Below are 25,930 nucleotides of genomic sequence, written 5' to 3' on the forward strand. Positions count from 1 at the left end.
GAGTCGAGGAGACGAGGGGACGATGATTGTGAGAGAGTGGAGAGACCGAGAGTGCGAGTCTGCATCTAGTCAATTAGTCAAAGGTCTGAGCCTCTAAGCCTTTAGGTTTATGTGTATTAAACAAATTGATTGGTTTTATTCGTGAATGTCATTTCACCGGCCGGGAAGTAACATACTGTAACAATATAAGAGCCATTTACAGTAACTAGTAGTCCACAAAAAAGATAGAAGACATGCTTGCACGATGATATTTTTTTCATTGCCAAAAAAAACACACTACAACGTAGAACCACGAAGAACAGTATTATGGAGACACTAAAAGGAGCAGAGAATGGAACCAGATGGAATGACCTATATGCTATGTAGAACGGACACGTCCCTCAGCTACCGTATCGCGTGTCCGTGTCGGACACGCTTAGACACGTCCGGATACGTCAGGACACGAGTATCAGAAATGGACACGGCCCAGACACGCACCAACTCGGCCCGGACACGCACTAACTCGTGATAAAAGTGAAATGGCTTATGGTGGGATTCAAACCTTAATCATCCAAGACACCCAACAACTCGTCAACCATTCCAATAAATTCAGTTTTTGTTATATTTATGCACACTTTAATATATATAATGAGATAAACTCGTGATAAAAGTAAGAATATTTGTGGTGAGATTCGAATCTTAGTTATCTAAGGTACTTGTCAAGTCCTTAGCCATTCCAACATGTTATGTTTTTATCATTTTAATGCACACTTTGATATATATATATATATATATATATATATATATATATATTCTAAATACTTTCAAATTTTATATTTTTGCCGTGTCTACGTATCCAAAAAGTGTCCGTAAAAAAATTTTAGTTTGCCATGTCTACGTATCGTATTGTGTCCAATACGGACATTTGTGTCCGTGTCTGTGCTACATAGCCTATATGCAAATGCAACGCTCTATCACCTAACTTGTCTGCAACAAAGTTCGCCTCATGATGAACATATGATATATTACACCTTGAAGTTGAGATGCCAAATACCGAATGCTAAGAACTAAACGTACTGTGCATTATCCGCCAAACAACGACTAGTCAGGATACCGGTAAAAACTTTGGAATCTCCTTCGACCATTACATACGGAAAATTGGATGAGTTAGTTTTAGTTAGATCATCACATAAGGACAATAATTTTATTTAGATGAGCTAGGTTTCAGGTTTTAAGACTAGCAGCCATGTACTCAATAAAAAGAAAAGATGCTAGTACCCAAGTGATTAGGTATAAAGTTTTTTGTCTAACCTACAACACATCTATTAATACCACAAGTATATCGTTCGAAACTTTCTTAGTACAAATTAAATCCCATTTGACCGCTAAATACACCGTCAAATAGCTCTCATCATGAGAAAAAATCCTAGCATATGAGATAATTATAAAAACCATTACGTCGTATTGGTCCTTGGCAAATAATGCTACATTTCATAAAACTTTTTGTGAAGCAAGTTCTTTGGAAAACCATTTTGTGAGGAAAGTTCACTGTGAACTTTCTTCATAAAACTTTGTGACGAAAGTTTGCTGCAGTATGAGCTTTTTTAGAAAATATTTTTGGGTAAATTCCTCATATGATACCTGTTGTATGAGTATGACTAACTGGATAATTTGGTAATTAATGTATGAAAACAGACAATCTAGTATCCGAAGTTCTCATTTTTATTCCCTTTTCGTATTTATGTCAATTTTGATAATATTTTCACTGCTATTTTCGTAATTCTAGCCATAAACTCCTTAAATCACTTAAATTTATCTCCAAATTGCCTCTTAACTACCTTGAAAATTTTCGTATATCTCCTCAATTTAGCATCTACTATATATGTATATATCTGTAATACCCCCATTTTCTCTCTCTTTCTCTCCACACGCACGCCCTTTGGAGTAGCACGCCGGTTTCCATGCATCGAAGCCCGGAAGTCGACCCGGAAACCCGATGGTGACCCGGTTGTGTTCTTCAATTTTCGGCGAGTTTAGGGTTCACCACCGGTCTCAAACTCATTGCCTCAACGTCGTCAACAACCCCTGTAAAGTTTTTGAGCTAAATCGAAGGGTAAGAACTCGAACCAAGAAATTTCAATTTAGGGTTCTTGATTTGGGATTTATCGAAAATTCCGAAATTAGAGGTTTTAAGCTTTGACTTAGACTTTGTTGTGAACTAGAAAGTTGCTAGGAATGTCATTTCGATTGTGGTGGTGAAATTTGGTGGTCATTAGTGGCGGTCGGTGAACAGTGGGGCCGCATGAACAGTCATGTGAACAATGTCATGAACATTTACGGTAAACATGATCCATGAACAGTAATTTGAACAATGTTTATTAACAGTAAATGTGAACAGTGAAACTGGACAATGTTTAGTAAAACAGTAACCATGAACAGTATTTTATGAATATCATTTAGCTGTACTGAAAATTGTCACCTAATATTTTACATATCGTTTTCTAAGCATTTTATCATGCTATTAGGTGACCGACGAAACGAGTGAGGAAATCGCTTTCGGTGTCGTGGAAGTTGCATGCGGGAAATAAGGTGAGTAAACCTCACAATGATCATCCTGATCGAAGTAGTGTTATTATTATTGAATTTAGTTTGAGTTGTCACAATAGTCGATGCATCACTAGTCTATAAAAAATTTATTTTAAAATATGTTTTGGTTTAAATTACGTGAATTTGATCATCTACGGTTCATAGGTAAGTAAAACGCTATTTTAATAAATGATTTTAAAAAGGTTTTAGTGATTTTGGACTATGGTGAATGTGAGTAAATTTCACTATGACGAGTGTACACTTAATGGTGACTCATATTTACGTTTTCTTAAAAAGATCGAACTATGACATGTATATAATATAGTGGGTTGTGTATGTGTATAAAATGGTAAATACAATACATATATATGGATTGCTATATTATATACTGTTACGTTCTTATTTCCAAATGAATTATACTGTGGCAATTATATTTATTTTATTTGAGCAAGAGTCGCTTTGTTGTAGTACAACAACATGGGTGGATTGTTATTGTACGGGGTTTTAACATTGAGTCTTGTTAAAACGTTTTCTGTCTTCGGACGTGTTGGCAGTATCAGAACCTAGCCTTAATCGGGTGACAGTTACGATTCAGTTAGAGCTCTAGTCTGTCTGCTGGTGTACTGCATGAGGGGTAACATATGAGTTACCTGCTTATGAGTACCCATATTTTTGTGATATTGGGTAACAGATGGGTTGCCCAGTGTCTGACGGCGTAATGCATGAGGGGTAACAGATGAGTACCTAGGTCTCATGAGTACCCGTATTATAAATGTAATTTGGGTAAACATATGGGTTGCCCAATGTCTCATGAGCACTTATATTTTCAGATATTATGGGACATCTAGATGAGACGTTGTGTGACTTATGAGTGCATTTATAATGAAATGTTTTAAGTATTTTTCTCTTGTATACTATGTGTGTTATACTGTTGGTTTACTTATACGAGCTGCAAAGTTTACTGGGTTTGTGTTTACAATCTTGGTGCACCTATTCGATGGTGTATGGAATAGTTCTGCATGTGTGGATTAGCAGAATTAGAGGGATTTCTCTGAAGATTATCGAAGATTTCTTTCTGCTGTTTGTGGTGAGGATTGAATGAATTTTACATTTCCATTGGTTGTGTATTATTCAAGTCGACTGAGTCATGCTGTGGACTCAGTTTCGATACACTGTTATGATAAGATGATTTCAATATATTTGAGATTGTTTTAGAGTTTTCATGGCTTCGAATATGAATTTTTTATCATTCGAATTTCGGAGTTGTGACAATATCTAAGGGCTATATCTAAATATATGTCTTCTTAATGTAGTTATCGTATCTAATAAATTACTTTTATGTATAAGTGATTTGTAATTTATGTCCTTTGCAAAAAAGAAAAGAAAATAAAAAAAGGTAAATTATTTTCAATTGTTTTTGGCTAAAATTAATATTTAATGGGGATTGAATGAATATCTTATAAGGCTGTAAACGGTTCCAAAATGACCCAAAACATTGGAATCGGAAACCGAACCATGTTACTTAAACGATTCGGTTTTTGGGTCTTTGAGAGTAGTAACCGAACCGTTAACGGTTCCGTTTGGTTCCTTCAAGTTCCTGACTTCTTAAAGCTTAAGACATGAGGAACTCAATTAAAAAACATGAACTTGAGGCTTAACATGTACTTGGCCGGCCACTCATTTTTTTCAATTGTGATTCAACCTAAGGATGCACTACAGTACTAACATGATTAGCATCCTATAATTCTATACTCTATACCAATGATTTTTTAACTATCCTAAAACACAGTCTCAAATTTCAAACCTTGGTCCTAAACTATTAAATGGGAATGAGGGAAAGGCCATATGATTATATGCTATAAGACAATTCAGTCAACTTGTTGATATGAGATTATCAACTCTATCAAGGATAGAACACTATGAAAACTTTCTGGGTCCAAACATTAAAAATCCATGCCTTATAACAAAGCAGAGAGTGCTGCCCAGAGATGGAATAAAAACCAAAAGAATTTACAATCACAAAATAGCCATGATTTGAACAACACTTGCACCTGATATCAAGACTGATCTAACACGAAATTTCCACTTGACGCAACAATATCAACTAAAAAAATGGCATTACAATAACACCCAAAACAAATAGGGTTCAATTTCTTCATTTATACAAAACAAACATTCATCGCGCACTTAACAAATTTAATCAAAGAAATTAAGCTTATCCAAGAAAGACATATCATAATGATGATCAATTTACATGATGGGACAAATCTGCATCTATTATCACAACATAATTCCCAGACGCATGCTTCAATCCATGAATGTAAGCCGTTCTTGCAAAATCACAAACAACGAAAGCATTGGTTACCAAACCTAACAAGTAACAACAATGTATCGCATCCACGTTTCATTTACCAAATCCAAGTTATCAATCTCAAACCAGACAAGTTTTCAATTAAAGAGCTACGACACTCACCCAAACCGAGCTTCTTCGGTCTAGCTTGCAACAGCTGCAACAACACGTCAACATAAAAACAACCAAATCAATCAAACCCTAAACTCAAAATCCACAACCATATAGAAGCTTCTACTTACGATGCGATCCTGACCGTACAAGTCCTGCAATTGCTAAACCACCTGCTTGTTCGTTTGATTACAAGAAAAAGAGGAATATCGCTGCTATTCTGAAATCGGCTCAATTGTAGAATAGGATACGAAGAAGATGATCACCGCAACCGAATTAAGTTGGGGAGACAAAGGAAGACTGGGAGGTCTGGGAGAGAAATCGATTGTGAGGGACAGAGTGAGTGAGTAGTCACTGTGTATACCCTCACATATAAAATCTAACGGTCAAGAATACACCTTACGAATCCAACGGTTCCTGATGATTTTCATTAAGCTGAACCGAAACAAACCGTATATATTTTACACGGTTCGGTTCCAGTGTTTTTTACACTATTTTCTAACAGAAACTGAACTGAACAAACATTTCGCTTTAGTTCGGTTTAAACGGTTCATTCAGGAATCGGGACCGATTAACAGCCATAATATCTTATGTTAATCTAGCAATAATTATACTAATATTTTATTTCGATATATGCGTATTAGATGGTAAGTAGAGGACATATATTTTGGGGATAAATGAAAATCAATTTGGTGATGATAGGAAAATATGAAGCAAAATATAAAATTAAGGGGCTAAAGACAAATGATGAAAATCATCCTCAAAATGTGATCAAAACTCATAAAAGTATCAAAAGAGAATACAAATGAGAACTTCAAATATCAAATCAAGTATGGTAAACATGTACTATATGAGAAATTTACTTATTTATCTAACATTGTTTTATCAAAAAATAATTTTGTGAAATAGTAGAATGAATTCGAGAGAGAATTGTAATTTTATTAATAGCATAGAGTCTTATATATAGGCATTACAACAAATATCCTGATGAATTAGGGAATAGCTAACACTCCTTATCTATCTAGGCTATACTAATTAGGACAAGATATACCAAGTATGAATATGAGATGATCCTCCTTTAACACCCCCCCTTGTATCACGATCCTAATGTGACATAGTGTAATAATGTTGCCTCGGTAAAAACCTTGCCAAGCAAAATAAAAACCTCTTGGGTAAAATTAAAAGCTCTGGTCGAAGGAGAAAAAGAGCACAACACACTAACTACACATGATCGATGCATGTGATGTAGACTCCCTCTGATGTCTACAAAACCGCTCCTCCTGATCTTTAACTCAATCTTGAAGCTCTGATAGACGACGCAAGCCGATGCGTTTCACATACTTCACAAATGTAGATTTTGGAAGAGACTTAGTGAACAAATCTGCCACATTATCATCAGAACGAATCTGATTAACTTAGATATTCAACATCTCTTGTTGTTGCTGATTATAAAAGAACTTTGGCGAAATATGCTTTGTGTTATCACCCTTAATGTAACCTAACTTCATCTGCTCAATGCAAGCAGCATTATCTTCGTAAAGACATGTAGGTTCAATTGTAGTAGAACTTAATCCACTAGCCTCTCAAATATGAGTAATGATTGCTCGAAGTCAAATACACTCTTTGACTACTTCATGCAATGCTATAATCTCAGAATGATTTGAGGAAGTAGCAACAAGAGTTTGCTTGGTTGATCTCCAAAAAATCGCCGTATTCCCCATGGTAAAAACATAACCAGTTTGGAAACGTCATTTGTGTGGATCCGAAAGGTATCCAACATCAGCAAATCCTACCAACTCATCATTAGAAGTTGTAGGAAAGGAGGAATTGTCATTTAAATGCTGAGAAGCAGCACCGTCAGCAATACAGGCGGCGACGGCAGCGGCAGGGCCGTGTCCAGCTTTCCGGAAGAGCACTTTTCTTACCGTTGTGTCGATCATCACCATTAATTCTTACCAGATTAGCACTTTTCTTATCGGAATACTGATAATACAACCCCATATCAAAGGAACATTTCAAGTACCTAAAGATGTTCTTGATACCGGTCCAATGATGCATAGTTGGTGCAGAACTAAACCTTGCCAACAAGTTCACTGAGAATTCAATGTTTAGATGAGTACATTGAGCTAGGTAAAGCAAAGCTCCTATAGCACTCAAATATGGATATTCAGAACCAAGTATCTCTTCATCGTCATCTTTCAGACGGAATGGATCTTTCTTGATATCCAGACTTCTTACGATCATGAGAGTACTAGAAGGGTGCATAAATTTGTCCATACATAACCGCATGCAGATTGGTGTACAAGGATTCCACAAACTCTACGCCCAATTTCCAATCCTAAGCAAAATCGAGTTTTTCCCATGTCTTTCATCTCAAATTATGCTTTCAAGTAGCTTATCGTCTCACCAATCTCATCCAGAAATCTGATTATGTTCATGTCATCGACATAAACAGCTACTATAGGAAAACCAGAACTATTGCGTTTGATAAACACGCAAGGGCACAGTTCATCGTTCTTGTATCCAATCCCAATCAAGTATTCGCTCAAACGTGTATACCACATTCTTCCGGACTATTTATGTCCATAAAGTGAGTGTTGTAACCTAATGGCATAGGTATTGCGTGGCTTACTTGACTTGAGTACTTGAAGTCCCTTAGGAACCTTTATGTATATCTCTGTATCTAGATCCCCATAAAGATACGTGGCCACCACATCTAACAGCTGCATGTCTAGCTTTTCAGATACCACTAGACTTATCATACATCAGAAGGTAATGATATCCATAACCGGAGAATATGTTTCCGCATAGTCAACACAAGGACGCTGAGAGATTCCTTGAGCAACAAGTCGCACTTTATACCGCAGGACTTCGCCTTTCTCATTCAGCTTGCGAACAAAGACCCATTTATGTCCAACATGCTTAACATTCGGCGGTACTTCAACGACCATACCAAAAATTTGCCTTTTATTCAGAGAGTCTAGTTCCATCTGGATTGCTTCTTTCCATTTCGGTCAATCTGCTCTTCGTTGACATTGTTCAACCGAGTGTCGTCGTCGTTGATGATTTCCCGAGCGACGGAATAAGCAAACACATCATCTATCAGCATGGAATTCCTATCTATGACTTCCAGAGCATTTAACTCGCTCAATGAGATTTCTTTGTTCTCTGATATCAACAATGAGTCCAAAGCGTCCCTCATATCAGAAAGTGATGATTCATGGACATAGCTATAATCAAAGATAATCTCGAAGCTCGGGTTGTCCAAGTCTATGATGAGTGGATCAGTTTATGCCTTGACTTTAGCTCGTTTTCTTGGCTGTGAGTCAGTGGAACTGATAGGAGCACTATGTGAGACGTTCTTAACATGTTTTTACCTCAAATTTGTATTTTTCTTAGCCCTTATTGTTGTACTATTGAGTTATTGAGTCGTAGTAAGAGTCTTAAGCGGTGTTGAATGTATTTTTGTGCTTACATGAGTTAAAAACGCATAATTGGTTTAGAGTCCTAGTTTGACTAGGAATCATTGTTAGGTTTTGAAACTAATTATCTCTTACTTATGATTTTATTTTCTTATTTTCAGATTGGATTGAAGAGATAATTAAAGAAAAAAACATGGAGCCAAGTCATGCAACAATTAAATAGAAGATGATCATTAAAGACATAAAGCATGACATGTTTTAGGGATTAAAGCATGACATGTTTTAGGGATTAAAGCATGACATGTTTTAGGGATTAAAGCATGACATGTTTTATGGATTAAAACATGACATGTTGTAGGGAATAAAACATGACATGTTTTAGAGATTACAACATGACATGTTTTAGGGAATAAAACATGGCATGATTTAAGGGATTAAAGCATGACATTATTACAGGAAGAAAAAAGCAATTTCAAACCCTCCATCTTTCCTTTATATATACATGACTTCACTTCTCAAATATCATCACTTCTCATTAGCATTCAACAGGCAAAACTCTATCAAAACACCACCATAAACTTCCCTCACAAATTAGCCAAGCCGTCCACCCCAAACTATCATCATCTCCACCGAGTTTCACCATTGAAGACACACCTCCAAGGTTCCTACAACGTGTGATTCTCGCAACTCATCTCAATGGCTTCGTCTATTTGTGTTAATCTACAATTCTTTGTCTATGAAGATTGTAAGTTGTTATTTATGTGGAAATATTAGTTTTGTATTTGTTTTAGAATGTTCAGATTGTATTTGATATGTTTTTGAGACTATGCCGAATCTATGTTCTTATAATTATTGAAGTTTGTATTTCTATTGTTGTGTTCTAATCATCTTTCTCATACTTTTAGATAATTTTTAGATATGTGCATATGAATGTAGCAGATAATCGTTGGAGAGTTATATCCAACATAAAGTGTCATTCGTCTATGTTGACCCATTTTATTACTCAGTGGAGGTGTAATAGGCACATAAACCGCGCAACCAAACGTGCGTAAATGTGAAATATCAGGTTCATATCTAGTTACCAACTGGTACACATTAACATGTTGTTTGACGGTGGGTCTGAAACGAATAAGTTTAGCTGCATGCAAGATTGCATATCCCCAAGCAGTTATGGGCAAGTTACAATGCATAACTAAAGCCCGAGTTATACGCTGTAACCGCTTAATTGTTGTTTCTACCAGTCTGTTCTGAGAATGAACATGGGGTACATGATGTACAACATCAATCCCGATGGACATGCAATAATCATCAAATATCTTCGAAGTGAATTCTCTCGCATTATCTAGTCTAATAGACTTAATTGGATGGTCAAGGTGGTGACTCTTGAATTTAATTATCTGAGCAAGGAGCTTCGGAATTGCAATATTGCATGTGGACAATAGATCAACATGTGACCAGCGTGTCGATGCATCTACCAGAACCATAAAGTATCGAAATGGTCCGCATTCTGGATGTATTGGTCCACATATATCACCTTAGATCCTTTGTAAGAATGGAATGTTCTGTGTATTATCAACTGTAAAGGAAGGCTTTGCCTGCATCTTTGCGAATGCACAAGCTTTACAAAATGTTTTATGGGCATTAGAGATCGCGGAAAAGGCATCACATAACTCCTTGGGCTCCATCACGGCCTTAGAGGACTGTGCGAAAGCCTTGGTAGGCCGAGAGGCCGAGCCATAGACGGACACAGGTGCCACGGTCGTGCTAGCATCATTCACAGCTTGTGGGGTTCCCACATGCCTGTTGACTTTGAAAAATGAATGACCGTGTGAAGTTTTTAATATACGAATCATCATATCACATCCAGGATGACCTAGACGATTATGCCATAGCTTGTAAGTGTCAGAATCACATAAAGACTTACTGACTGCATTGGATTCAATTGCACGTAGTGTGGTAAAGTACAACCCATTACTAACATGCCCAAACATCTCTCCGGTGCGACGATGACGTCCATAACAAGAGGTAACACATAGATACATCTTTCCATTAACAACTTTGGTGTTCAGGTGATAATCGTTGGCACAAATATCCTTAAAATTGAGCAAGGTTCGGTTCCCCTCTGGTGCATAAAGTGTATCTTTGACTGTGATGGGAGTACCATTAGGAATCAAGAATTGCACTATACCACGCCCTTGGATCAATTGATCAGTCCCAATGAGACAAGTCACAGAGGATTTGTAATGCACAAATTGTGTAAAAAGTTGCTTATCCCGCAAAAATGTGTGAGTTGTTCCACAATCTGCTAAGCATTCTATCTCGCCGGTTGACATCTACAAGTAAATTGTAAACCATAATTAGTCTTCGAAAAGACAAGGCAAATGTTATCTAAGAGAATAGAAAACGATAATAGGAAGGGTCAAAACAAGTTGTGATCCCTTAAATGTGCATAACGATATCATAGATACTTAGAGAAATCACATGAGAAACTTATGTGTGCCAAAAAGTAAGCACGTTGCCATTGGATCAAGTAACTATGATTGGAAAAAGACAAAAAGTAGCATGGCATTACAGGGTCGCATGGCCATGGCGGGGCTGCAATGTCGCCCTGCAGGGAAGCTGCAGGGGCCTTGCAAGCTGCGGGGTGGCCATGCGGGGGTGCTGCATGGGCCGTGCGGGGCTGTTGCAGGGGGACTGCAGGGTGGCCGTGCGGGGGTGTGCGGGGGACTGCAGGGCCGGCAGCAAGGCTGCGGCGGCGGGTCCGGCGACATCTCTGGTGACTTTTCCGGCCAAAAAAAGTTAAACGTCTTGCGGGGGTAAACCGGGCGGCAGACGGACCATCTTGGTGAATTTCTAAGGCCGTAGCTCGCGAACCTATTATAGTTTGCCATTTCTCCTAAGTTACATGTATTAGTTCAATTGTCAAACCATTAATTCTCAATCATCACCAAAAACCAGTGGAATTTAGTTCTATGAATCTTTCCGTTTATAGATTCCAAACCATACATGCTTTAAGGAAGACAAAGTAACGCTTGTATACATTCCTATAATAAAGAACCAAAAACGAAACTTTTATTAATTGCCAAAATAATCGTACATCAACATTGTTCTTGAAAAATAAACACTTGACTTGAAAAAGTCTTATTAAGGCGATCCTGCCATTACAAATCAAACTTAAAGGCTTAAATAAAATAAGCGATATAACGGCAATCAATCTACATGGATCTTATTCAAAATCAAGAGTGGAAAGAGCCTCAGGTTCGGCTTTCTCTTTCTCCTTTGTATGAAAGTCTTCAACTTTGAGCTTGATGGTAGCATTAGCATCAAACATCTCCACATCTTCAACATCGTTGCTTTCATTGGACAATTATTGCTTGCACTGCTTATGAGCGCGAACAATCGCCTTAGGAGCACAACATTGCTTATGAAAGTGCTTAGTTGAACCGCATTTGTATCATGGAAGGTTCAGATTTGGAACCTTGGCCGAGTTGTCAGATTTTGGGGGACGGGAGGCACCACAACCTCGAGGGTTAGGGGGCCGGCGGCGGCACCATCCCTAGTCCAAGTCATGTTGCGACGAGGTCTTCTGTTTCCTCCAGTTTAATACGGTGCAGATCGATCCCTTGATTTTTCTTTATGACTTTTTCCCTTACTTGCCTGATGAGATTCCGGAACTCTTTTCGTCCCTGCAGGTCTTAGGTTGTTGTTGTTAAGAATGATCTCATGATGACGTTCTTTCTTCTTGAAAAGGTTCATCAAATCTGCTAAACTCTTGATTCTTTTGGCCTCATAATCAAGGTGATATATTGGTGAGCTATTTCACTCGCAGATTCTGGGAAAGTCTCTAGGGTCTTCTCGATCATGTCATCATCAGTTTCCTCCTTGCCACACACATTTAAGTCTGCCTGGAGATTTAACATCCACTGATGGTAATCATGAACCTTGGCGAAATCCAGTAGACGAACATATCTCCATGCCGCCAAAAGAGTTGGCCACCGTGCGTCATGCACATTATTAAACCGTTCCTTGAGAGCTTCCCAAAGAACACTCGGATATATATCCTTGAGGCACTGTTTGTTGAGTACCTTGTCCATATGGCGCCTGAGAAATATCAGGGCTTGTGCTTTCACCTCATCGGACGCTTGGTCCTCTTTTTCTTTTGGAGGGTTGATGGCAGTAGTAAACTTCTTTTCGACGAATGTGATTTGCACGTCGGATACCCATTGATGATACTCAGTTCCATGAGAATCTAGGATGTCAAACTCTATTCGTGTATTTTCAGGCATCTACAAGAAAAGCATAAAGATGTTAGTTTCGATTTAACGAAACAAGTTTGATTTGATAAAACTATTTCAAAACAATTGTACGGGTCAATTGTACGGCTATGACTGCCACGATCGAAATTTTTATTGTTCCTTCCTTTTTTTTCTTCATATGTAGCTACTCCAACGGCTACAAATGGTAAGAACGACACTCCCAGCTGCTCCTAAAACTCGATTCCAGGGGAGTCATATCCCTATGTATCACCCGAGAAGCAGAATAATCGGGTTGACAAGAAAATAGAATTTGAAAGTCCCTGATGCAAGACAAAAATCTCATCAAAGTAAATTTCATTGAAAGCATGAACTGTAATTTATAAATTTACCTTCAATTGCAAAAATCTTGAATTTTCTTCTTCTTCTTCTCTTCTTTTCCTTTTCTTAGCTCGGCAACAATCTTGAAGCTTGGTCTTCAACTTGGTGCGACGACAAAGGGGTTGGGCCACCGAGAGGCAGTGACTGGACATGGGGGTAGGGAGGAGGCCGGCGGCGCTTGGGGAAGGTGCAGCCGGTCGAAAAAAAATCTAGGATTTTAGGGTTTTTTTTGGGTTCTAGGCCTATGGTTTGCAGGGCTAGAGCTACGTGTTGATAACATGAAATAGTAGAATGATTTCGAGAGAAAAAATTGTGATTTTATTGATAACATAGAGCGTTATATATATGCATTACAACAAAGATCTTGATGAATCAGGGAATAACTAACATTCCTTATTTAACTAGGCTATACTAATTAGAATAAAATACACCGAGTATGAATAAGAGATAATCCTCCTACAACATTATTTTGTGAAAAAACTCTTCAGAAAACCATCATGTGAAGAAAGTAAGCTTCAACAAACTTTTACAGTGTTACCTCCTTCCCCAAGTCATATCAACAAGCTTTTAACCATTTCTTCCTTCTTAACTCTTCATTCATCTCTCTAGTCGCTCAGAGCAAACGGCGTCGTTTTAGTACTATCAAGCGAAATTACTCAATTCAATGGAGTCTCCGGCGGCGAGTTCGTGTCGGAGGAAGAAGAATTTCGGAAGCGGCAGCTTTCTATCGGATTTAAGGACTCACTTTCATGAGTTTGTTTTCGCTTCCATGGCTGAACACAGAACTTGCTTGGTGGATACCTTCGAGAAGGTAAGCTTATCAGTAACTGAATCTCTTGTTTTACAGTTGAGTAGTGTAGAATTTACTGTGGATTGTTGATGGTAATATTTGCGAATTTGGTTTTTGGTGTGAAATAGATGGAAGTCAAAATTTTACAAAAAAAAGAGTGCTGCTGGCTCAAAAGAAGGAGAAGCTTCGCTGCCTCTACAAAAGGACTGAGTAGGAAGATTTTGTGTATGTATTCCTATTTTCTGGGTTTTCTGCTTGTGTTTGTAGCACTTGTAGGTTTGTGTGTTTAGACTTTAGAACAAGTACTTTGAACTTTCAAGCCTAATGACTGGATTAGATGACATAAAATTTGATTTTTAGGGCTTATTGATTACATCTAATGATCTAAATGATGCTGGAGTGATTCATACATGTTGTGCATTTTTCTTTTTTGGTGTTAAAGTAATCTTAGAGTTTAAAACGTATGTTAGGACGCTTTAAGCCTGTGCAAGTAGAGATTCGGCCCTTAAGCTAATGCATCATCCTTGCTTGATTTAACGATGAGAAATAAGCTCGCGTATGAGATGATTCTTCCTTGATTACATGTGCAAGAAACAAAGAAAAAGTATACTGCATTTAGATGATGAAGGAAATAGCAAAGACATGGGGTAGGGGGTAAGATATAAGCTAATGGTAGATCCACTTCATAAGGACGTTGGTGCTGTGTCTGATGGGGGAGAGCGTCTTTGCGTCTTTATAGCTTTAAACTCTTCAGCCTGTAGAAAATATCAATAGGAGTTATAAGTTGGTACACAAAAAGGTTCTAGTGTTTTGTGTTTGGAGTGTAATCTACTACTGTAAGATCATTACCCAGTTTGGATATGAGTAAGGAGTAAGAACTGTTCTTTGCACCGTTTAAAATTAGGATGAATATCAGATAATGCCATGGTTAATCATATACAATATAGGTAAAGGAATTGGCATCCAAACATGTTAATCAAAATGTAGGTAAGAAATAGTTAAAAGCTTGTTGAAATGTAAATGTTAGGTCCACCAAATTGTAATGCTGAAGACTCTTGATCATGAAGCATATAATCATGTTGTCCCCTTTTTAATTCCCTAATTGCAACTGGCTAAAATTATCGGACATATTCTGAGTTTAGTCTATCTAGGATTTCAAGGAGTTAGAACCTGTGAATCTAGTCTTCGTCTTATCAAGTACAGGGGAAAAAAAGTGAAATACCTCTTTTCCTGATTGCTGATGCTGCTTTCTCCTGCTTTCCGGTATTTAGGAAGGGGAACTTTGCCTGACTCTATGCAGTTGATGTCGTGTACTAGGATCTCGTACTGTCTCTTCACTTCCTCTGCAGTTGTCCCTCCAACGATCTTGGCTATCTTGTGCCAACGGTCATGGGTTTCCTGATCGTAGATTGCGAGAGCATTTTCAAACAACTTGGTTTGCTTGGGTGTCCAAGTTGAGCTGGAGTCTGGGAACGAAAGCTTGTTAGATATCATCTTTCTGATATTTCAGAGCAAGATTAATGTGGTACGAGATAGGGGGACAGAGTTTCTTTCAAATGTTTATGAGAGAATGAAATTGGGTTATAAAAGGAATGGAAAACACTTAATAGGAAGCCTGAGGCAGAGAAACCGTATGAGATAAAAAGAAGGCTGAAATATGAACTTAGGTAGCATAATCAAAGTGTCGAGACTAGAAAGATCAGAACAAAGGATTCCTGTTCATGCAATTGAGATGATGCCAGTTGGAAAACAAATTGCTAAATTCAAGATCATAGACAATTATATACTTTGTGCAGAAAGTAGAAAAAGAGAGACAGTGAGAGATCTGTGATTTCAAGAACAGTCACTTGGCTTCCTTTCCAAGTCTTATTATAATTGGTAGTACGATGATCTTACATATAATATAAGCATGTGGGTTTTCACAAGTAGAAGAGAGAATCATTAAGCATTATTAAAAGAAATGAACCTGCCTGCTGAGAAATATTATATGTTATCATTGCAAATCGTTGTTGATTAAGAGAATCCATATCGCCCACTTGGTAATTCCACTGGTCGTTGCTTGCCCCAAACAGGTTGTAGAGCTGTACATTGAGGTAGATCTTCTTAATATTTCCTGATTTTGTGCATCCTAAACTGTTAGGCATCTTGTTTTAACACATTTCCATTATTAGCTTATTGAAATCTTCACCCCTTTATATGATTTAGTAAACTAACCTTCCTGGTTTTCTGGCAGGAGTGCAGGACCACGCAGGTTACTTTGGAAGAATTAAACCACTTGTTTTTCCAGTTAACAAGTGGAATACTCTAACCCTACCTACCCTAACCCTTCTCCTCTGGCTCACTAGACTTCAGAATTTAGTTTAAGGTTTGGTTTCTTGCAGCATCATTCATTAAGACATGCCTTAGTTGTTATATTAAGATCGTTTTATTCTTTACGGATTTTCAACTGGTAATTGTGGGTCGATCTCAAGAACCCTGGATGTAGGAGAGACCTATATGCTACACCAGATTGTCATGGCAATTTGCTACTGGTTGTTTATCTCTACCATCATTTCTAATTTTATGTGTCCGAATGCATATAGAAATGTTAACCTGGTAAGATTGGCATAGGATTCTATTGTAGCGTTGTTTAAATATGGTGAGTTTACTCTTCAAATCGAAGTTGAGTTCTATAAGAACAAGCCATTGATCTCTTAAGAAAGGAGGAAACAAGAAGAGAGAGACCGGAAAACCTCTCAAAGGCTATTAAATTCTCTTTGTCTGGTGACTAATAAATTGGAACTGCTAGTTGTGTTCTTGACGTGTTTTTTTTTATGTTTGTTTACATCTTTTGGTAAAACTCGACTACAGTGTAGTTTGGTTATCTTACGTTATGCTTTATTAGGCCAAACCGCTAAGACTAGGTATCCTTTTGTACTTTTGTTTTTTCTTAGGTGTCCTTTTATACTTATCTTGAGCTCTTCCCCAATGAAAGCATCTTTTGGGTTGATCAACATGTGAATCCAATCGATCCATATGTTTATTGTTCTTAGTCCAGAAAGATCAAATCGAAGGATATTTCTCTCATCTACTTTACATTTATCAAATATCATTGTTTAATATCAAACTATCTAGAAAACACTCTACTACTCTAGCACACCAGTCGTTTTGATGGTTCACCCAGTCGTTAAGAGATATATGCTGATGGAACATATGTTCCCAATGGTTTGAGACTCCCAGTTTGGCTGGGTTTAAGGGTCGGCAATAGACCGGATTGGACCGGGTTTATTAATAAAATCGAGACCCACGGACTACCTATGGATTTTTCTGGGCCGGGCCGGGTTGAGTTTTTGTAATGTATATTTTTATTTTAAAATATATATATAATAATTATTTAACTAAATATAGTAAAAAATATAACAAAATATAACAAAATAATTTAACTAATTAACATATACAACAAATAAATATATATAAAATTATTAATTTTAAAAATAAATGAGCTTTGGACGGGCTTTTTAGGGCCGGGCATGACTTTTGGCCTTATGGGCTCCAACGGGCCGGGCCTTGGGCCGAGCCGAGGTTTTGCCCGGCCTTATACCCATAGGGCCGGGCTTTAACCGGACCAGGCCAGGACTTGAACTGGGCTACCCGCGGGCCAAATGATGACCCTTAGCTGGGTTCCAAATCCCTTAAAAAATTATATATATATAGATATATCAGTCTCTATCCAGAGTGAAGCTTCACTCTGAAATTACAGAGTGAAGTTCCAATTTTAACACACTTTTCGGTCAAATTTTTTCACCATAAGCGATTCAATATTTATGTATGATATTCAAGATCATCTCTACAAAATTTCATCTAATTCGGACATCGTTAAAGTATTGAAATTAGATTAAATCAATGAATGATTTAAAACTGTTCAACATGAACCGTTCATGTAAATCTCAATTTTGAAAGCTCAAACCATTGTCAAATTGGATGAAACTTTGTAGAGATGATCTTAAATAACATACTTAAATATTGAATCGTTTATGGTGAAAAAATTTGACCGAAAAGTGTGCCAAAATTGGAACTTCACTCTATAATTTCAGAGTGAAGCTTCACTCTAGATAGGGACTATATATATATATATATATATATATATATATATATATATATATATATATGTTCCCATTGGGATGGCCTAGGAGCACTTACCCTGTGATCTCGGTACTGAGAAGAAAAGACCGAAATTCTAATCATCTAATTACTCGAGTTAATTATTCATGGTAGTGTAGCTAATAATCTAGCTCCAAAAGCTTTAAATACATTAATCATTCATACTTTTATGTTCTCGGCTTATTATATATAAGAGATACTCTGTGGCAATCTTCATTGGTAATTCAAAACTGGAAAGTTGGTGTAATCCAAGCTGCCCTTACCATGTGCCCCTCCGGAAGCACAAGAGAATAGTGTTGTGTAATGGTTCTAGTTCTACAACTTCTTCCATCCTCTAAATAGAAGATGCCTCTGTCTTCTAATCTTTGTTGTTCTGCAACACGATCGTTGGTGTAATATATAGAATTTGGCCTACACACGGGAAACTTTGAAGCCATTACACAAACCGATTGATTGTTGCCCACGAAAACAACCCCATCCCCAATGTTATCTACTTCAGCTAGTTCTGCAGTGGATTCAATCCACTTGAAAAGCTTGAACCTCAGCATCTTCCTCTCGTCGATGAGTCTCGCAACAACTAATAAATCACCCTTTGTTGATGTTGCAAAGTATGTTTGTGTACAATGACTACAATCCTCAAGGGATGCCAAAACTTTGTAGCTTGTGTCGTTGTTATCAACTCTGTATGATACGAACTGATGCCATGGGTGATGTCTTGCAACACCTTCAACTGCGCACACTCGCCCTCCATAGTAAGTTGCAGCACTGCACCGGTTGCGCGTGAGACTCCAAAATTGTTGTCCTCCTCTGATGAAGATGTTAGGAATTCGACCCTAAATTCATCTTGCGGAAGTTAACAAGTGCAAAACAATATAAATAAACGTTTGAGAACACAAACATAAAGTTTACGAGGTTTGACAAAGAACTTGTTTACGTCATCGGGCTGCTGGGTTTTATTATAGAAGAACAACACAAACAAGAATACAAAATCTCTCGCAAGACGTTCTCACCAACTCTCAATACCTCACTTGCTCTATGTATTTTACCTTGATATCTAACTACTGCTAGCTATGTCTATATTTATAAATGTCTAAACCTGAAACCTATAAGTCATTGGAAATTTACTCTCAATAGACATAGAAACCATTACCAAGTAGGAAACTACCAAAGTGTTCATTCTTTGATCAAGATCTAATGAATCTTTATCCTAAGTGGAATCAGATCTACAAACCTAACAATCTTCCACTTGGAGCTGATTGCACCAGTAGCAACAATCTTCAACACTCTTCAATCATAGCAACTCGAAACCCACCGCAGCCAACATCTCCCTCTTCAAGTTTGAAGACTAACTGAAGCTAAGCATAGCTTCAGTTTACCTATTGGCACAAACTTAGTCAACATGTCCGCATGATTTTCACTTCCTTAAATCTTCAACAATTGCAACACTTCATTCTCATACTTCATAGGAATGTGTTTAGTCTTTGAATGAAAAACATGGTTCTTTGCTAAGTGAATTGCACTTTGACTATCACTGTGCAAAGCACAAATCTCCTTCTTTTTACCCAATTCCTCCAAGAAACATTTTAGCCACACCATTTCCTTACCAACCTCTGAGACTGCTACATACTCTGACTCTATCGTAGACAAAGTCACTTTCCCTTGCAAATGTGAGATCCAAGATACAACAGTATCACCTACATTTTACACATAACCAGTTGTACTCCGACTAGTATCATTATCTCCTGCCAAGTCTGCATCCACATACCCTTCTAATTAAGCACTACCTCTCTTGAAACAAAGAGACATATTAGTAGTACCTCGAAGATACCTCACGATCCACTTCACAGCCTCCCAATGTTGCTTACATGGATTACTTGTGTACTTACTCACAACTCCAACTGCATGGCAATATCGGGTCTAGTACACACCATAGCATACATTAAGCATCCAACTACTGACGCATAAGGTACATTATTCATATATTCATTTTCCTTTTCACTCTTGAGTGATTGTTCCAATGACACCCTAATTGTTGTATGCTTAACAACCGAAGAAAAAATCTCATCAAAATTAACACCCTCCTTTTGCTGAAAACCTTTCACACCCAGGCTGGCCTTATAACGATGGCTCCCATCAACTTCTTGTTTAATCTTGTAAATCCACTTGTTTTGTAATGCTTTCTTTCCCGCTGGCAATTCAGCTCACTCCATGTATTATTGGACATGAGAGAGTCCATCTCATCTTGCATAGCACCCTACCACTCAGTTGAATCTTCATGTTGTATTGCCTCATCATAAGTCACGGGTTCACCACAGTCAGTTAATAGCAAATAGTTAGTACAAGGCGAGTATCTATCTGGCGGTATTCCTTTGTTACTTCTCGACGATACTCTTAGCACAAGAGGAGGTGTCATTGGCTCATCATTAGGAACTCCATTATCAGGTTGTGCGGCCTCAGGAGCTACTTCTTGTTGTTCCTGCCCATGATTAACCTTAGACACATCTTTATCAGACAATTTTTCCAATCTTGCAAACTGCCGATCTTTTTCTTACAAGACTTTCAAGCTCTACTGCTTGTCTATTCTTATACATCACCTTTTCATTAAAGATGACATTCTGGCTCCTGATAGCTTTCTTGCTTTGCATATCCCAAAACCTATAGCCAACCTCATCCCCGCCATAGCCGATGAATATGCACTTTTGAGACTTAGGATCTAACTTGCTTCTTGCACCGGATTCAATGTGAGCAACTGAGCATATGCCACGCAACCAAATGATAGGAGCACAAAGTGTGACGTTCTTAATGCGTTTATGCCCTATTATTGCTCTTTGTTACCTCTTATATAGTATATTTTAGTTTCTTTTGTATGAATAAGTGTCTAGTTAGAGCTTATATCAATTATGAATGAATTGATGATGAAATCGTGCTAAGTGTTAATAATCCTTGTTGAGATATGATTCCTTGTTCGAGCAGGATTCATCCTTTCGTATTTCTTTGTTTCTAACTTACTTATTCTTATTAGGAAATACAAATCCATGTTGGAGAAGGAAAGCAATCCTAGTTCCACAAGGAAAGAGAAGAAGATATGCACTTAAAAGCCAAATCCATGCAAGAATGAAAATGCTGTCAAGATTCGTAGTCCAACTTCGACGGAGTCCCGTGGATAGCTCTGATCAAGTTATAAGATGTACCTTATATGGATAGAAATCTATGTGAGTCTAGTTTCTGTAGGATTTGGAATCAAATCAATATCTTATTTCTACAGGGAGATATGACTGAATCATTACTCGGAGGTCCAGTGAGCTCGACGAAATTATCTCAACCATTGATTTGCTTTTGATCCAAGGGCTATGAGGAAAACTTGGTACCTTGTTTCTCCTGCATATAGAGCACAAATATGTATCAGAATCTCCATAAATTCCTGCACCAAAGAATGTCAAAGAAGGCATGCAACAAATTAAATGAGAAGAGGCAAGAAAGTCAAAGAAGACATGCAGCAAATTTAATGAGGAGAGATAAGAAAAATCATACATGGCTGCAACAATTAAGACTTTTGCTGCCTCCCTAATTCAAAAGAAGAAATTTGTGCAAAAGAAATCAGCATTAAAGGAGGAAGAAGATATGCAATCCTTATAGAAATCAGAATTCTGACAGTGCAGATCATCCAACTTTAACGGGCTCCCCTGGACAGCTCAATGATTGAGAAAATGCATCATATATGGATGAAAAGCCACGGAAGTCTAGTTGAAATTGCTAGTTGGAATTATCTCAATATCTATTTTCTAGATAAAGTTATAGCCACAACAAGTGACAAATATCATATCTGCCGAATCTAGGAAATCTCAACCAATTTAGTTTTAACTTTGTGGACTTTGTGGCCATCCTCCCTCGGGTTTCTTCCTCTATATATAGCACCTCATTTCTACATACATCAACCTTGCACACAAGTATAGCCAAAGCTTTGCCCAAACACTTTCATTCACCAAGAACCATAGAATTCGAATTCACCACCTTTTACCATATTTTCTGTCCAAAGTTTGGGAGTCTAGGATATCGTACTCTTGAAGATTTTCGTGCTACCTTTGTAAGGAACCTTGGGAGGAGAATTATAAAGTGTAACTCTATGATCTTCATGTTTAGTTTATGGGTTTTTATGTTCTTGTTCTTGGATGATTTATGTTTAGATTTTGTTAAAGTTATTTTTATTCTTGTCTATGAGATATTTGTAATTTTCGAATGACATGATGAATTAAGGTTTTCGATTTTTATTCAATGATTTTAGGTTTTATGCCATGAGTTTTTGTTTATTTATGTTCTTAATTCATTTTCGGTGTGTTCTTATATTGCATGTGTGATTAAGACAAGTAGTTGATGTCGCATATGTTAATCATTCAAAGTTAAAAAACGATTTTAATACAAGTAGTTGATTAATTATTTGTCCCATTTGTTCCTCCACCGATTATGATCTTAAGTTCGACATTGGATATGTGCTTTAAACATGTTGATTTCTCTTTGTGATACGTAATTGCATGATGAATTGATATGTTAGATTTCATAGCAAGACAAGTAGTTGAGCTCGATAATATCCATGTATTAGGAACCAAGTAGGAACTTGATGTGTGATCGAATTTAAGATGAACTATGATACTTACGGCATGAACATGATTGAGAGCAGATTCGTTACCTTTGTTCTTATGTTATTTGTTTGGTAATTGCTTATGTGTTGGTTGGTTGATCACATGTATATATTAATTTAGATTTATTTTCTGTTTGATCCGAAATATATCTTAAATCTTTTAAACTCTTATGAATTCGTTGTTAAATGTTTGTGATTCTTTACCTTGGATGGATCCCCGGTTTGTGAACGGTACCCTCTTGCTTTATACTACTAACGATGCTTACAGGGTTAATATTGATCTCGAGTAATCGAACTGATCACCAAACACTCTTAAATGTGATAGGCATATCTCTCTTCCACTCCATTTTTCCTCAGGTAGAAGATTATTCAATGGCGCTGACCGTCCAAAGTTAATTAAGTAAGCAGCAGTATTAACCGCATCAGCCCATAACATGTCTGGTAATCCTACGTGTATCCTCATACTCCTTGCATGCTCATTCAAAGTCCTATTCATGCGTTCAGCCACTCCATTTTGCTGTGGAGTTCCATGAATTATTCTTTCCATCCTGATCTTGTTCTCTGCACAATACTCTTTAAAATCATTACTACAATATTCACCTCCATTATCCAACCTCAGACATTTGATCTTCAAACTGTCTCACTCTCTACGATCGCCTTCCAGTCTTCCACTTCTTGAAAGTACTAAGCACCTCACATTTATGTTTCATAAAGTAAACTCATACTTTCCTTGTGGAATCATCAATATAAGTCACGTAGTACCTTGAACCAGCCATTGAAATCTCAGGTGCAGAACCCCACACATCAGTAAGAACCAACTCCAGTTTTGCATCTTTTGGCGCCTGGCCACCCTTTGAGAAACTGACAGTTTTTTGCTTCCCAAATATACAATCTTCACAAAGCCCAATTTTCACTGAGTTCACACCATGTAGTTTACCTTGTGCCCGAAGTACACTCATTCTTTTCTCGCTGATGTGCCAAAGTCTACGATGCCATAAGTATGCATCATCTTTCTTCTCAACGATTGTACCACCTACATTGTTTTCAACAACAACGATAATACCCAAGGTCGTGTAGAGTGACCCTGTCTTGAGTCCACGAGCTAATACCATAGCTCCCTTACTTACTTTCCACGTGCCTTTCTCAAAGGTAGTACGACATCCTTCATCATCCAACTGACCCACAGAAACCAAGTTTCTTGTCAACCATAGAATGTGTCTAACATTCGTCAAAGTCCATATTCCACCATGTGTGAGTGAGATCTTCACATCACCCCTTCCCACAATCTCCAGGGCTCTACCATCAGCAAGAATTACTCTTCCAAAATGACCATGTTAGTAATTCACCATGACTTCTCGTTGTGAAGTTGAGTGAAAAGATGCTCCTGAATCCACGATCCATGATTCCAATGGTGTTTCTGTAACGCTTAGTACAAGTGTCTCCGAGTCATACTCAATTGTGTTTGCCATCTTCGTTGCATCCTTCCACTAGTTACAATCTCTCTTGATATGTCCAGTCTTACCATAATGCCAACACCCATCAGACCATTTTCCTGCCTTAGACACACTTCGTCTTTTTCCTGGTGCCTTGGACTTGGACCTTTCATGATTATTGTTTGAGTGTTTGTTGGACGTTCTACCTCTATTTTCCATAAATAGCGCAGAACTTGAAGGCTCATCAAGGTTATTAAGTTTTTGCGTCTCCTCATTTAAAAGAATGTCACGCACGTCATTAAACTTCAACTTATTTGTAGTCTCAACTCCACTACAAATTGAGTTCACAGTCACATCCCAATCTGAAGGCATGGAAATCAACAACACCAAACATTTGATGTGTTCGTTAAACTTTACATCCACCGAGGCTAGTTGCTCGATAATATCACTAAATGCTCCAACTTGTTGGCGAACAGATATACCCTTACCCATCTTCAGAGTGAACAATCATATCATCAAGTATAATTGTTGAACGGCATTTGGCTTCTCATACATGTTGGATATGCTATCCAACATTCCCTTTAATGTAGTCTCCTTGATGACAAATCGCCGTACTTTATTTGAAAGCGATAATCGAACTGCTCCAAGGGTCATCTTGTCCATCTCGACAAATTCTTCCTCCTTTATCCCTTTTGGGAGCTTGCCGCTTAAAGTCTTCACATGCTTCTTCATACTCAAGTAATCCTCGATCTGTGACCTCCATAGGTTGTAGTCATTGCCGTCGAACTTGTCGACCCTCTTCTCAACGTCTTTTATACTCATTGTTTCCACTCTATAACCAGGCTCTAGATACCACACTGTTAGGAATTCGACCCTAAGTTCCTCTTGCGGAAGTTAACAAGTGCAAAACAATATAAATAAACGATTGAGAACACAAACACAAAGTTTACGAGGTTCGACAAAGAACTTGTATACGTCCTCGGGCTGCTGGGATTCACTATAGAAGAACAACACAAACAAGAATACAAGATCTCTCGCAAGACATTCTCACCAACTCCAAGACCTCACATGCTCTCTGGTGTTTTACCTTGATATTTAACTACTGCTACATATGTCCCTATTTATAGATGTCTAAACCTGAAACCTATAAGTCATTGGAAACATATTCCTAATAAACATAGAAATTATTATCAAGTAGGAAATCACCGAAGTGTTCATTCTTTGATCAAGATCTAATGAATCTTTATCCTAAGTGGAATCAGATCCACAAACAGGGGCGGACCTACGTGTATTCTAAAGTGACTCAAGTCCACCCAGATTTCTGGGGGAAAAATAAAAACTTACTACTATATGTACTTATAGAGGTCGGTATTCTAAAAAAAAAAGAGTGGTTTCAAAAGCAAGAGAGATATCTATTCACACCATCACATGTAGGATGACGCAGCTGCGAAGCAACAACATGACAATTGCACTGAGTGCTTGCTTAGTTTCTATCATATGTGTCCTATTGCTTCGTTTGATTTGGGTCCTCATATATCAATTATGTTATTGTGTTCATGCTTCTAGTACTATCTATTGAACTCAACCCACTTAATCTAATATCTAAGAAGTTTTCACGTAACTAAAAAAATAAAAGCCCTCTCTCTCTCTCTCTCTCTCTCTCTCTCTCTCTCTCTCTCTCTCTCTCTCTCTCTCTCTCTCTCTCTCTCTCTCTCTCTCTCTCTCTCTCTCTCTCTCTCTCTCTCTCTCTCTCTAATCTCAACAATGGGAGCCTTACATAAATAGCTCTCTCTCTACTGATTAAGTGTGAAAATTCTCTTACACCGTTAAGAAAAAATTTGTTAACAAA

At 37.7% G+C, this 25,930-nt stretch overlaps 2 protein-coding genes and 1 long non-coding RNA gene across 3 annotated transcripts; all 3 read right to left on the reverse strand.

Annotated features, from left to right (window-relative positions):
• Positions 1-4,665: 4,665 nt before the first annotated feature.
• On the reverse strand, positions 4,666-5,301 carry LOC126790089 (uncharacterized). The gene is made up of 2 exons (XR_007671661.1): positions 5,039-5,301; positions 4,666-4,895 (listed from the first exon to the last, which is right to left on the reverse strand). It is a non-coding gene; the product is annotated as an uncharacterized LOC126790089 (long non-coding RNA).
• A 6,911-nt stretch (positions 5,302-12,212) lies between these two features.
• On the reverse strand, positions 12,213-12,734 carry LOC126800674 (uncharacterized). The gene has a single exon (XM_050528077.1). It carries the CDS (start codon positions 12,732-12,734, stop codon positions 12,213-12,215), a length of 522 nt encoding a protein of 173 aa, XP_050384034.1.
• Positions 12,735-14,469: 1,735 nt separating this feature from the next.
• LOC126790067 (protein RADIALIS-like 3) lies at positions 14,470-15,533 on the reverse strand. The gene is made up of 2 exons (XM_050516206.1): positions 15,095-15,533; positions 14,470-14,627 (listed from the first exon to the last, which is right to left on the reverse strand). Exons 1-2 carry the CDS (start codon positions 15,364-15,366, stop codon positions 14,606-14,608), a joined length of 294 nt encoding a protein of 97 aa, XP_050372163.1. The 5' UTR covers positions 15,367-15,533; the 3' UTR covers positions 14,470-14,605.
• Between the last annotated feature and the right edge of the window lie 10,397 nt (positions 15,534-25,930).

This window comes from Argentina anserina, chromosome 1, assembly GCF_933775445.1.
Source record: "Argentina anserina chromosome 1, drPotAnse1.1, whole genome shotgun sequence".
Classification (NCBI taxonomy): Eukaryota; Viridiplantae; Streptophyta; class Magnoliopsida; order Rosales; family Rosaceae; genus Argentina; species Argentina anserina.